Genomic DNA, 12,939 nt, shown 5'->3' with positions numbered 1-12,939 from the left:
CTTACCTCCACAGCGCAGATGGTGATCCTCCACCCCCTGTCAGGATGGGGATCAGGGCAGGTCTATGCCCTCACAGGGTCTACATCCTAATCCCTGCCTCTTGGAAGGAAGGAAGGGTCTTGGGACTCTGGGGAAGCTTTCCACTCTGATGAAAAGAGACCTTCGGGAGAACTACCATTTTTCTGGGGTGACCATAACTTCACATGACTGTGACACCTGCAGCTGTGCCTGCTGACCAGGAGGCAGATGTCCCCCAGAGCTGAGGCTGCGAACGGCACAGCAGCAAGATGGAAGGCCAGCCTTCCTTGATGAAATGTGGAGCAGGGCACCTGGGACACTGCTCGTTCTGCCTCTGGATTTCCTGTGATGTTCCTTATTGTTTAAGTCACCATCAATTATCGCCAGGGCATCCTAACTGAGCTTTCCTCCTTCTTGCTGCGGCCCTGGGCCTGCCTGTGCTAAGAGACCTCCACATCAGCAGCGGGTGGGCCCCAGTCACACTCCAGCACTGCCCCACTCCTCTCTCCTGGTGCTGCCGTCCCAAGGACCCACTGGGCATCAGTGTCACTCACCTGGACACTCTCAGGCCTTGGGTGACTGGCCATGTCTCGTTTGCGGTGAGCCCCCTATGCTTGGTACACAGTAGGTCCTCATGAAATGGGAGCTGAGTGAATGTTAGACTTGGTTCCCTGCCTTTGGGCCTTTTGGGCTTAGTGTGCATTGTGGACTGACTCGTGTCCCACCAGTGCCCCCCAAATTCACACACCGAACCTCCCAGTGGGACAGTATTTGGAGCTGGGGTATTTGTTAGATCCTTAGGCTCTGATGAGGTCCTGAGGGTAGTGTCCTTTTAGGAAGAGATAGGAGGGACTTTCTCTCTCTCTCTCTCTGCCATGTGAGGACCCAGCGAGAAGGTAGCCATCTGCAGGCTGCAGAGAGAGTTCTCCCAAAAATCTGATCACGCTGGCTCCCCAGGCTTGGACTTCCAGCCTCCAGAACTATGAGAAATACATCTGTGTTAGGTCATCCGGTTTATAGTGTTTGGTTATGCAGCCTGAGCTAAGACCGTGTTTTTGGCCATGGCCAATCTTGCTTGACCTTGTGGTGTGGGAGTATGCCGTCCTCCTCAGGGTGAAGGCTGCATCTTCTTCCTTTCTGGGCCTCTCCCTCCCATGGACCTATGGGGCTGGCCCAGGCCACCAGTGGGCCACAGGATGGCCCCCATGGTCTGCTCTGACATGGCCCTTTCCCCGCTGCTAAGGGTCCTCCACTGGGGTGTGTGGGTAAGACAGGGCCTCAGTGACACCCCAGGTCAGCCCCCTTCTCCCCACTTGTGATTTCTGCCTGAAGTCTCTTGGGAGGACAGTTACCATCAGAGACAATCCCAGATGGTCCCTGTTTGGACTCCCGAGGACTGGGCCTGGGCCAAGGTGGTCACAGCCCTGATCTCCCAGCTCTTGGGCAAGTGCCCAATGTTGTTAGAGTCCCTGTGAGTCACAGCGAGCACCCCCGGACTGGGAAGAGCCTGGCCTGGTCCTCAAGGTGAGCCGGAAGGCCAGGCTCAGGTGTCCTGTGCAAAGGAACAAGGATCTCTCAGGGACCAAGGACAGAGTGGGAGGCTAAGCGGAGGTGGACTGAGGAGAAGGACAAGCCAGGCCTTAAGCGATGTTCAGATGATCAGGACAGCAAGGCCCCCCTCCTGCCGGTATGTCATTAAATATGCTGCACAGTGGGAAGTGGAGGTGGAGGGGGTGGTGCAGGGCAGCCTGAGGGGCAAGTCGGGGCTGCCCCAGCTAGACATCGGCACAGGCCTGGGGCACCTGCCACCAAGAGTACAGGGGCCCAGACTTTGTTCTCATTGGTGGCAGGTTACCCAGGGTGCATGGGGGAGGGGGCTGGGGCTGACTTCCTGGAATGGTCAGGCCAGCTGGCAAGTCTTTGAACTTCCCACCCTACCCACTGCCTATGGGTAAAGACTGGAAGGGCAAGGTGGAAAGGACAGGGTGGCTACAAGGGGTGGAACTTTGGCCGCCTGTGGCTGGTCACGTTCCAGCTCTAGAGAGTGTCTTGGGCCAAGGGGAGGCCAGAGGGAGGAGGTCATGGTTTGGGGAAGAAAAAGGAGGGCTGGTGTCACCCCAGGGAGGCACCTGTCTGGGAGGGCAGGAGTAGGGGTTTGGGTGAAGCAAGAGATGGGATGGACACAGGGCCCAAAATTTGGCACAAGAGTGTCGCTTATGTCCCAGTACAGTGCTCCAGACCCTGGGTGGCTGTGGCTGAGGCCTGGTGCAGGGGTGAGAGGCGGGAGACACACACACAGGGCAGGGAGGAGGCAGAGCTGTGGTGGAGAAAGGCTTCAAAAGCCACTTCCCCTGCCCCGCCCTTCCGCTGGCTGTTTAACAAACAGGATATCCTGCAAACACAGACGGAAGGTGACCTGCGAACCCTGGGGGGTGGCCGTCCATCCCCACTTCTTCCTGGAGGTCATTATCAGCCACCCCAGACAACACAACTGCCCTTCAGAAGGACTACTGAGGGCAAATAGTGTCGCTGCCACAATATGGAGAGAGGCCTGTGGCCAGAATCCGGGCAGTCCCCTAGGCTCCTCTTAGTTCTAGAGAAATGAAAGCCACCAGCAGGACCAGCAAATGGCTCAGGCCCTGCAGGGGCAAATGTGAGTTACCCCACTGGGCTATATAACCCAACTAAACCAGAGGCCTGCCGAGGACAAAGCGAGTATGGAGAATTGCAGAGGGAGGAAGCCATCCTGTGATCCACTGCAGAAAGGACATTTAGGGGCGCCTGGGTAGTGGCTCTGTCAGTTGTCTGACTCAGTTTTGGCTCAGGTCCTGATGGTAGGGTTGTGAGATGGAGCCCTGGGCCGGACTCTTGGTTCAGGAGTTCAGGACAGTCAGCTTGAGATGCTCTCTCCCTCTGCACTTTCCCCTGCAGAGGGGAAATTTTTAATTTTAATTTTTAATTTCTCTAAAATTAAAATATGTGTATATATATATACATAGGCACATACATATGTATATATATTTTTTAAAGGACAGTGTGTTTTCTTTTGCAACCCTGCTATGTTGTGCTGATTTTAATATATTTCATCCAGTTTTAATTTTTTTCCCTCTTTTCCCCACTGTAACATAAGGCAGCTGTTCTCAAAGTTTGTGCTCACAGAATCCCTTTCACACTCTTAAAAATGGTTGGGGACCCAAGAAGATTTGGTTTAAGTGAGTTATATCAATATTTAGCATGAAAGAAATCAAAGCCAGTAGGTTTGAAAATATTAATTCATGTAAAAACAACTAAGTCCATTATATTAACTTCTTTTAATGCAAAATAACTGTATTTTCCAGGACAAAAAAAAATGTAGATGAGCAGGGGAGTGATATTGATTTTGCATTTTGCAAACCTTTCCTGTTTGGTTGTGTGGAAAGAAGGCAGCTGCTCTCCCACATCTGCTCCTGTGCTCCGTCTGTGGGCGCCATGATGGCTGGGTGGGAGAGAGGAGATGGGCTTCTTCCAGAGGTACCGTTGGGAAAGGGGGGACACTGTCATGGTCATTAACTTCAATCCACACCTTCTAGAACAGATGGAATCATGACAAACTAGAGGATGGCGAGACGGCTCCCTGTATCCTAGATGGAGGCTTGGAAGAAGAGATGGGTGAAGCAGCTGGGGATCGGGGATTGGGATCGGGGACCGCCTCTCATCTCACAGGGAAGGGGGAGCCACTGCTTTGCTGGGGGACACAGACAGAGCAGGCTAGGTGGAGGCTAGGTGGGGCTGGGAGTCCTGCAGTGTAAACATGGGGGAGAATGTATGTCACCCCCACCCCAAGGGATTGGTGGATTTTGGTCATCTTTGGTGACCAGGCATCTGAGCCCCTCCCTTCTTGGGCAAACCCTCTACTGCACGAGTTCTGGCAGAGGCCTCCCTCCTACTAAAGCTAAAGGGGCCAGAGAGTCGCTGAAGGAGAGGAAAGTGATCACCTCCCTCCTGGCATTTTCATCTTGAGATCCCGACAGACAGCCGAGGATTACTTGTGGCAGTGAGGAGGTGGCGGGGGGAGGTTGGTGACAAGTACTGTGTTGGTGGCCATGTCAGGTGGCCCACACTGGGGCATCCCCACCAAATAAGCCCCATGTGCACCCCGGCCTGGGTTTGGGGCAGCACAGCTTCTCTTGACCCCCATGCACTGGCTGACTGGATCCCGAGCCTCCAGGCGGTGTGGAACTACTGTATGCTCTTGAGAGTACCCTTCCCAGAGTCTGTCCTGTCGCTGTTTGCCATCCAGAACTCAGGAGCGGGCCAGTGGGGAGGCCCATCTAGACTCTGCTTCTTCCTCGTTTCCTAGCACCTCCCGCCTGGCCCCTTCCAAATCACCTTCCAGGAGCCCCAGGGCTGTCCTCCGAGGACAGCGAGGTCACCAACCCGTCCTGGAGGGAGCTTCCAGGACCTCGCCCTAGTTTCCGGGCAGGTCTGCACAGGGTCTTCCTTGTGGCCCCTCAAACCCCTTGTCACCCCTCTCTCCGAACAGATTCCCTCATTCTTATTAGAAACCACGAGCTTTTGGATATTATAGGGATGTTTGTAGAACAGCGGAGGAAAATCATTCATGATCAACTACAGATGTTGATTCCTTTCCAGTCTTGAAAATCGATCTTTCGATAGCAGGGCAGCCTGTCCTGCTTCCACTGGCATGTTGCCAGCCCACCCCGCCGAGGGTCGGGCTTGGCTTTGTGCTTCGGCTGCGGAACGAGTATCCCCGACAGACACCATGCGTGGGCAGGGGCCATGCGGTGCTGGCAGGGGTTGGCCTGGCCTCTTGTACTTCTGCCAGGAGAAAGAAGAACAGGCCACAGGGAACACTCGATGACCACCCACGAAGCAGCACTGAATCCCAGATGCACTGTGGAGCTGACACCTGCCATCAGACCCACACCCTGCACTGTCACCACTGCAGCGGACTCATAGGCTGGTGAGCAGCAGTCTGTACTAGGAAGCCACCAAGATTTCCAAGCAAGAGTGAATCCATCATTCTGTAGAAGAAACTGCCCTTACAGTACTGGACACATGCGGTGTTATTGTGGCTAGTCCACATTACAAGGCAATTAGCAAGTCCACAGGCACAGCTGAGAGATTTGTTTTTTTTTCCAAACTTTCCACAACCTGTCATTCCCACTGGTTTTAGCTAAAGCTTTTGAGGCCAGCATGACAGGGGATGGCCCACCTCGGGGTGAGGGGTGCTGATCACTTTCAGACCCTGGCTCTCTAAGGCTGGGTGGGGCAGGGCGGTGGGAGTGTGGAGAGGACACATCACTGTCTGGAGGGACAAGCCTCTAGCCTGAGTCCATAGCCAGGAGGGGCTGGGATCCCCCAAGCCCTAACCTGGATTCCTCCAGCATCCTGCTCCTCCACTCCCAATCTTACTTGGGTCTTCTAGCTAGTGCCTGGCAGTGGAGGGGTGATCAGAGGCTCTAGGCTCCTGGAAAACAAGAGGGGCCTGAAGTTCCCAGGGGCATTTTGCATATCCTGTTCTTGGCTTGTTCCCTCCCACAGGTAGGGTGCTGAGATGACCCTGTTTTTTCATGGTCCCTTTTGACTGTGTACTTTGTGGGTATGCAGAGGGCCTGCATTTGGATCATGGCTGGCTCAGTTAGGTCCTCAATAAATATTTGAGAAATGAATGAATCCTTGTTGATGAAATTTACTGTTGCTCAGGCTGCTTCCCACATTCTGAGGGCTGGTGTCATCTCAGAGGGTGTCTGTGTGCGTGTGCGTGAGCATAGCTAGCACAGTCCTAGGTGACCGAACTGAGCTCTGGCGTCCTCAGGATTTCAGGAAGCCAGGCTCTCAGGACGAGCTTTTGGTGCTGGCACGGTCTCTCACTGGGTAAATCAAGTTACTGACTTGCAGTCCTGGACTAGCAATTCAGATAATTTTTACTAAGTTGGTAATGATAAAAATGGATTCCCTCCTTCCTTTCCTCCAGTAATAGTATCATTACACTTTTCTATTTCAACCTTTTTTTGAAAGTATTTATTTGTTCTCAGAAGAGTATTATTCTCCCAGAATGTGGCTTCTACCTTTCTGATTCCCTGGTGTACCACTAGTACCTAAATAAGGACCCTGCACTTAACTTTACAATCAACCTCAACTCTTCTTTCCTTGTGGCTGACAGATCAAAAAGTCTGGACCTTAAAATAATAACTGATCTTGTCAGCTGTGCTTTGTTTAAGGCTATTCCTTCCAGCGTTCAGATGACAAGTAACTTTTTTTTTATTATAACCAAGTAATATTCTAAGACTCTTAGCAATGAACAAATCACTTGTTGCTTATTTTGGTTGTTTCTGAAGAGATGTTATTACCTGTGTTGGAAAAGTCTAGGTGCTAAATGAACAGTATCACTTTATGGCCTGGTTATCACACTAGAGCATGTCACCTGTTCCCAAAGGACGGTGGCTCCTCCCTCTACTAACAGAGACCTTAAAACTGTGTAGATTGAGTCATTTAACACCTAAATATTAAGAGCCATGGGATTTTCGATCCCTATATTTATGCCTGGTACTTTGAGACGATCCTATACTGCATACATATTAATGTTTTAAGGGCAGCCACAACAGACACATATCTTCACGTACAAACTAAAAAAAAATACTGTAACGTAATACATTGTAATGCACAGAACTAGAATCCAACAAAATATGCTGCTAAAATAGTCACATAAATATCGAATATGCATAGATCCATTTCATTAGAAAAATTCACTTTTTATGATATTAAAGACAAGTATCAGCAAAGCCCAAAGAAAAACTATTTCAACAGGAGGAACACTAAAAATAACAACTCTAAGGCTTATGAACAAGTGGAGGGAAAGAGAATTCTTTACATTTGCTATTATGTCACAACAAGTACAATCTGAAATACTTTACACTAGCACTGTATAAAAATACTTTTAAACGATACTTTCCATAGGCATAGTACCATTAAAAAAAAACCAAACTCAGCTGTGTATTTATTTCGTTTGAGGACCTACTATTCAACTGACCACTCCCAAGCTAGCTTTTAAAACACTAGCCTGGAGTACAAGTTCTCTCACATGTATACACTACACACACACACACACACACACACACATCCCATACACGCATGTACGCACACGCAGAGCCATGTATTAAAATGACCTCCTACATCTACCATGCATACTGATGAATGACTGACAGGCATCAATCTCAAACGAGGCATGAGATGATGGTGTTTGGCGCCTATTTTCAGTTCCAAGTTTGGGACAGATGAACAAAGAGGCAAAAGTAAGGTGGATTTTGCGTGTGTATATGGTTCCCGACCCACAGATGGGTGCTCTCCAGAAGAGGAGTTTAATCCGGCATATCGATATTTAATTTGGGAGGCGGGGGAACGTATTTCCCAGGACTCTGGGTTATAACTACCCTGGTCTTCTTTCCAAACATTGGAGCAATTTTAGGAGCATCTGGGACTGATGTTTCTTCAGCATCTTCACTGTCTTCATGATGTAGATCATAGGAAATGTTCCCATATTCTCTTAAAAACGGGAAAATTTCAAGCAGAAACTGACAGAAATCTCTGCGAATACCAAACCACCAATGGTTGCCTCCTTTTCGCCTAAATGTCGTGGCCATTAAAGTTATTAGAGAAAGCCAAAGGGGGACAAATATGGAGATGTGAGAGAATGTATTGTGGCCATCTAATCTGTGAACCAGCAGAACCTCAAAAGTGAGCAGGGGCACGACGATCGTTATCCAGCTGATGGCCATGGTCACATGGGTCCTCCGCTGTTCCGCGACCACATCTAAGGAACGCAGGAACAGGAGGGACCAGACGATGTAATAGAGGACGACTAGGCAGAGGAACGACATGAGAATCCACAGGGGCACGAACACCACAAGCCACGGCCAATGGATAATCCTGTCCAGCCTCAGGGCGATGAAGATGAACTGCAGGATGTTGACTGAGCACAGGATCTCCAGCTCTAGCGACCTGTCGTGACGGAAGCCCCAGACGCAGGCGGCCACGGACACTGGGGATACGAAGAACAGTGGCATAAAGACCAGCAGCCAGAAGTGGGTCCCCCTCTCCACCCTGTCGCAGACCAGGACTTCGAACATGAGCAGCAGCAGGTGGATGGCCACGGCGATCAACATGGCTTTGAACTCCACGCAGGCCTCCCCCTCGGTGCGGTAGCGAGGGTTGCGGGCCCAAACGCCCGCACCCACTGAGGCGCCGGCGATGACCAGCAGCTTCCACAGCCATATGGGGGCGAAGACGGCCCAGTAGCTCCACTGTATGATGCCGTCCAGGCGGAGGGGCAGCAGCACGGAGAAGAGCAGCAGGCAGGCGTAGATGAGGAACTTACTCGGGTTGAAGTCCTGGAACAGGCCCCTGGGGTTCATGGCGATGCCGCCGCCAGCCCCCCACCCGCCGGCCCGTTGCTCCGCCGGACTCGGCAGGCGCCGAGTCTCCGCCGCTTCCCGGGCCCGCCGCCTCCCCGCCCCGCCTGCCACAGGTTTAGCTGGGCAGTGGCCCGGACTGACCGGGAGGAGGTTCCGACCCGCGGCGCGGAGTGGCCGGAACACGTGCGCGCGCGGTCACGTGGCCCGGCCGGAAGCGCGGCCGGGGTGGGCGTGCGCGTGCGCGCCCGCGCCCAGCCCGCGCGACCCGGGGGTCCCGGACGGCGCGGCGTCTAGGAGTGTGGCCCTGCCTCGGCCCCGCCGCCCGCCTTCATTCCGTACCCATCCGGAAAACGGCTACTGCGTGTGGCGCCGGGAGCGAAGGGGCCGGGCGCGCCGCTGACACCCCGGCCGGCTGGTCGGCTGACTTCGGGCGGACGCTTCCTGGCGGCGCCGGCAGAAGGGAGGCGGGAGTGAGCTCATATCCTCTCGGCCGGCCCAGGGGCCGGGCCAGGCGGGGCGGGGCCTGGGGCGGGGCCGGGGGCGGGGGCGGGGCGGGGCTCGCCGGCGTACCTCTCTTTGCGGGCAACCGACCCCGAGGCTGGGGAGCTGTCCTGAGGTCCAGTGTCGGGAGCGCCCAGGGGCAACGGCGTGGGCACGAGCGAAGGCGCGTGGCCGACGGGTGTGGGAGTGTGGGAGTTTGGGAGCAGGGGGTGGGTGGGTGCCGGTAAGTATGAATGCACATGGCGGGGCGTGCCTATGTGGAGTGTGTGCTTGCGCGCGGGTGCGTGCAGAGAGGGGGTAGTTTGTTTACCCAGTGCCGACTGAGGGGGGCCCGGGCGGGGTGGGGTAGGGAGCTTTACCTGGACAAGATGACCTCCAGGGCTGGATTCTGCCTGGAAGGGCAATGGCAGTCCTCGCTGCATGAGGAATGGCTGAGGCACAGTGCCTAGGCGATGGCGGCGGGGACCTCATATTGCCCCCTTCACTCCAGAGGTGGAGGGCAGGTGCTGGGGGGAGGGTGTTAGAACCCTGTGGGGGCCACCGGGCAAAGTACCCGCGAGCAGGTGCTTCCTGCCCCAGGTCACCCGACAGTTTCAGAACAGAATGAAACTCGGATTGAGGGCTCTGGGCTTTTAAGTCCTGAATCCTCAGGTTTACTTTTTGAGCCTGCCTAAATGTGAGCCTCACAGAATCAGACTGGGAAAGGGCACTGGAGCAGAGAGGTCAAGAAATTTGGGTACTAGTTTAGGCCTTGCCACCCAGCAGCTGAGAGACCTCAGCAGATTCACCCTGGTCTATCCCGGCCTCAGTTTCCTGGGCTGTTTCCAAGGTGGTTTCCAAGGGCCAGCCCTGTTGCAGCAGGTCTGTGATTTGAAGCACTCCCCTCTCTCTTTCCCACTGGACAGACCCTGGAGTACTCCTTCCTGTCTTCTCCACTTGTCCCCTACCCAGCGGAGTCCCGGTTGCTCATCCTGCCTGTCTTTCAGATCCCTGCCCGTCCCATGCAGTCCATCTGCAATGGGAATGGAAAGTCGATGCTAAGGTACGGGGCTCCGAGGAACATGCCTAGTGTCAGTCAGGGTCTCTGTGGGGTAACAAGGAAAGGCTTCCCAAGAGAGGTAGGGGCCACGGTCCACTGCAGGAGCTGGCTTTTCCAGGTCAGCATTAACAGGATGCTTGTGAAGCATGGTGTGATGTGGACAATCCTAGCTCTCAGAGATCTCCCTACAACTTCCCCCACACCTCAGCTAGGAGAAAATGGGTGGTCCTGGGGAAGGGACTTACAACCAAGTGAGCCCTGCCAGGCCTTCTAGATGTGTCTTCAGGGCCCCTGGTTTCTAAAGAACCCCTTGGGAATCATTGGCGGGAGGATGTTAGTTAAGTGGGACTCTAGCCTTTGTCCCATCCAGAGTTGCTCTGCTCTGTTTTTCTTTTTTTTTTTTTTTTAAGATTTTTTATTTATTTATTTGACAGAGAGATCACAAGCAGGCAGAGAGGCAGGCAGAGAGAGAGAGAGAGAAGGAAGCAGGCTCCCCGCTGAACAGAGAGCCCGATGCGGGACTCGATCCCAGGACCCTGGGACCATGACCTGAGCCGAAAGCAGAGGCTTTAACCCACTGAGCCACCCAGGTGCCCCACTGCTCTGTTTTTCATGTTGGTTTGTCTTTTACTATTTCCTTCCAAGAAGGGATTTGCTGGTTAAAACAATTTAAAATGCAAAACCTTGGTACTGGTCCCAACTCTGAAATGGGCTAAGAAAAACATGGGTGATTGTTTTGAGGATCGCATGAATCGAACATGGAAAGCACTTTGCATTTAAAGAAATGGGAGCTGTTAATATTACCACGCTGGGGAGTGTAAAGCCTGAGGAGGGGACGGCTTGCCAGCAGCTGGCCAGGAAGTCCTGCTAGAGCCACTGCCTCTGGACCCCTTTAGAGCAGTCAGAAATCCTCCTCAGCCCACTCCCTGTAGCTAGATGACCTCAGGGCCTCTGCAGCCCGCTCTGTGGCAGACAGGAGCTGGGAATGTTTCCCATCTCTAGAGCGCCTCCTTTAGGACAAGCACCTGGTTTTCATCCAGGAAGGGAGTTTGGAGGTGGCCCTGCCACATGTGGCCACTGCCCTGTTCCTGGTGGACGTCAGGGCCTGCTTCCTGCTCTGTGCCAGAGCCGCAGGTGGAGGGCTGCTGCCTGCTGTCCCTTCAGCTGGCTTTCCTGGGCACTCAGGCCCGGACTCCCAGTGCTGCTGTTTTCCCTGATGTGGTCAGTCTCTCAGAGGCTTGCGCTTGTCTTTAGGTTCACCTCGAAAGATAACATGGCTTGTCATGTGCCAGGTACTCATAGCATAGCCACCTGGGAGGCTGGTACACAAAGCAAAGTGTACATTCATCCATTTACAGAGGGCACATGGGTGCTTTAGTCCATCCACTCAGGCCTGCCTATCCCGAGTCTGGGTGAATGGAGTCCTGAGATGTGTGGTCCTCCCCTGCCCCTGCCATGGTCTTCTCCCTGCTTAGCATCCTCAGTCCAACTTCCCTTTTTGACCTCGGGGCCCTCCTGTGCTGCAGCCCACCTCTTGGCCAGTTCCTTTTCCCGTGGCCTGCCACATCCCTGGTCCTTCCCGAGTGTGCCCGGCATGACCTCTCCATCCCGTGGCCTTGCTCTTCTTTTCTCAGGGCGGTCCACCCCCACCTAACCTCTTACCCTCCTGACCGCCAAGACCCAAGAGGGCTTCAGGACTTGGGAAAACTTGTCAGCCCCTGGGGGACTGGTGATTCTTCTCTGATCTCCCACAGCATCGGGAACTTTGTTCCTGCCACAGGACTCATTTCAGTGGCTTGAGTCTGGTGGGCCATCTTTCCCCTTGTGAGAGTTCCAGACACCCGGCCAGTTCATAGCATGGGCTTGAGAAAGGCGAGCTGAGTGAATGAGTGAATGGCCCTCCTGGTGACCGTGCCTCCCCTGGCCCAGATCCGGTGGTTCCCTTCTTCCCTTTCCTCAGAGCAGTGTGGAGGTGACAGCTGTAGCCCGCCCTGTCATTGCCTGCATGCCAGGCCCTGTGCCATCCACTCCTGGGCCTGGGCGGTCTGTCCTCAGATAGCTCCTGTATTTATTAGTCCTTGGTTTCCAATGCTGTCGTAAGAAATTGCCACAAATTTAGCAGCTTACAAAGTGCCCATTATCTCACAGTTTCTGTCAGTCAGAAGCTGGGGCATAGGGTGGCCTGGCGGGCTCTTTGCCAGAGTCTTACAAGGCCCAAGGCAGGATGTCAGCAGAGTGACATTCCCTTCTGGAGGCTTCGGGGGTGAATCTGCTCCCACGTTCATTAGGCTTGTTGGCAGAATTTGTTCCTATGGAGTTGTGGGACTGAGGCTCCCATGCCCTCGCTAGCTCACGGCCGGGGATATTGTCAGCCACCTGCATTTCCCAGCGTGTGTCCCCCTTCAGAGACACTGACGGTGAATGGAGTTCTCATGCTTTCTGGTCTCTGACTGGACCTCCGGCTGTATCGCTCTTCTGCCGCCTTTTTCTGTTTTTAAGAGCTCATATGATTACACTGGGCACCACCAGATACTCCGGAATAATCTCTCTATTTTAAGGTCGCCGTAGTAGTAAACTTGATTCCATCGGCAAAGTCCTCTCACAGCAGCACCCCAGTTAGTGTTTGCATGAGCAGAGGACCCACGGGAAAGCTGGGGGGGTTCTTAATTTTTTTTTATTTTTACTTTTTTTCAAGTAGGCTCCACACCCCATGACTTGAACTCACAACTTTGAGATCAAGAGTCACATGCTCCACTGACGGAGCCAGCCAGGGCCATCTTTGGAATTCCATTCAGGCCAGGGTGGCTCTTCCTCCTCCGAGCTCCAGGAAGGGTCCCTCCTCTGGGAGAGCCCAAGGGTCCCGCAGCACACACAGACCAGGAGACGATGCTGCGCTCCCGGGTTGGCCTTGGCGACACCTGGGTGTGCTCCCTGTCCCACCAGGCCAGTTCCCCCTGAGCATCTGGA

General features: G+C 53.7%; 1 protein-coding gene across 1 annotated transcript; it reads right to left on the bottom strand.

The window, feature by feature from the left end:
- Nucleotides 1-3,310: 3,310 nt before the first annotated feature.
- TMEM185B (transmembrane protein 185B) lies at nt 3,311-8,573 on the bottom strand. Its single transcript, XM_082690099.1, has one exon. It carries the CDS (start codon nt 8,430-8,432, stop codon nt 7,380-7,382), a length of 1,053 nt encoding a protein of 350 aa, XP_082546225.1. The 5' UTR covers nt 8,433-8,573; the 3' UTR covers nt 3,311-7,379.
- Nucleotides 8,574-12,939: the final 4,366 nt, after the last annotated feature.

The sequence above is a fragment of the Mustela nivalis genome, assembly GCF_964662115.1.
Source record: "Mustela nivalis genome assembly, chromosome: 11".
Taxonomy (NCBI): Eukaryota; Metazoa; Chordata; class Mammalia; order Carnivora; family Mustelidae; genus Mustela; species Mustela nivalis.
This window is presented reverse-complemented; position numbering and strand designations above follow the sequence as displayed.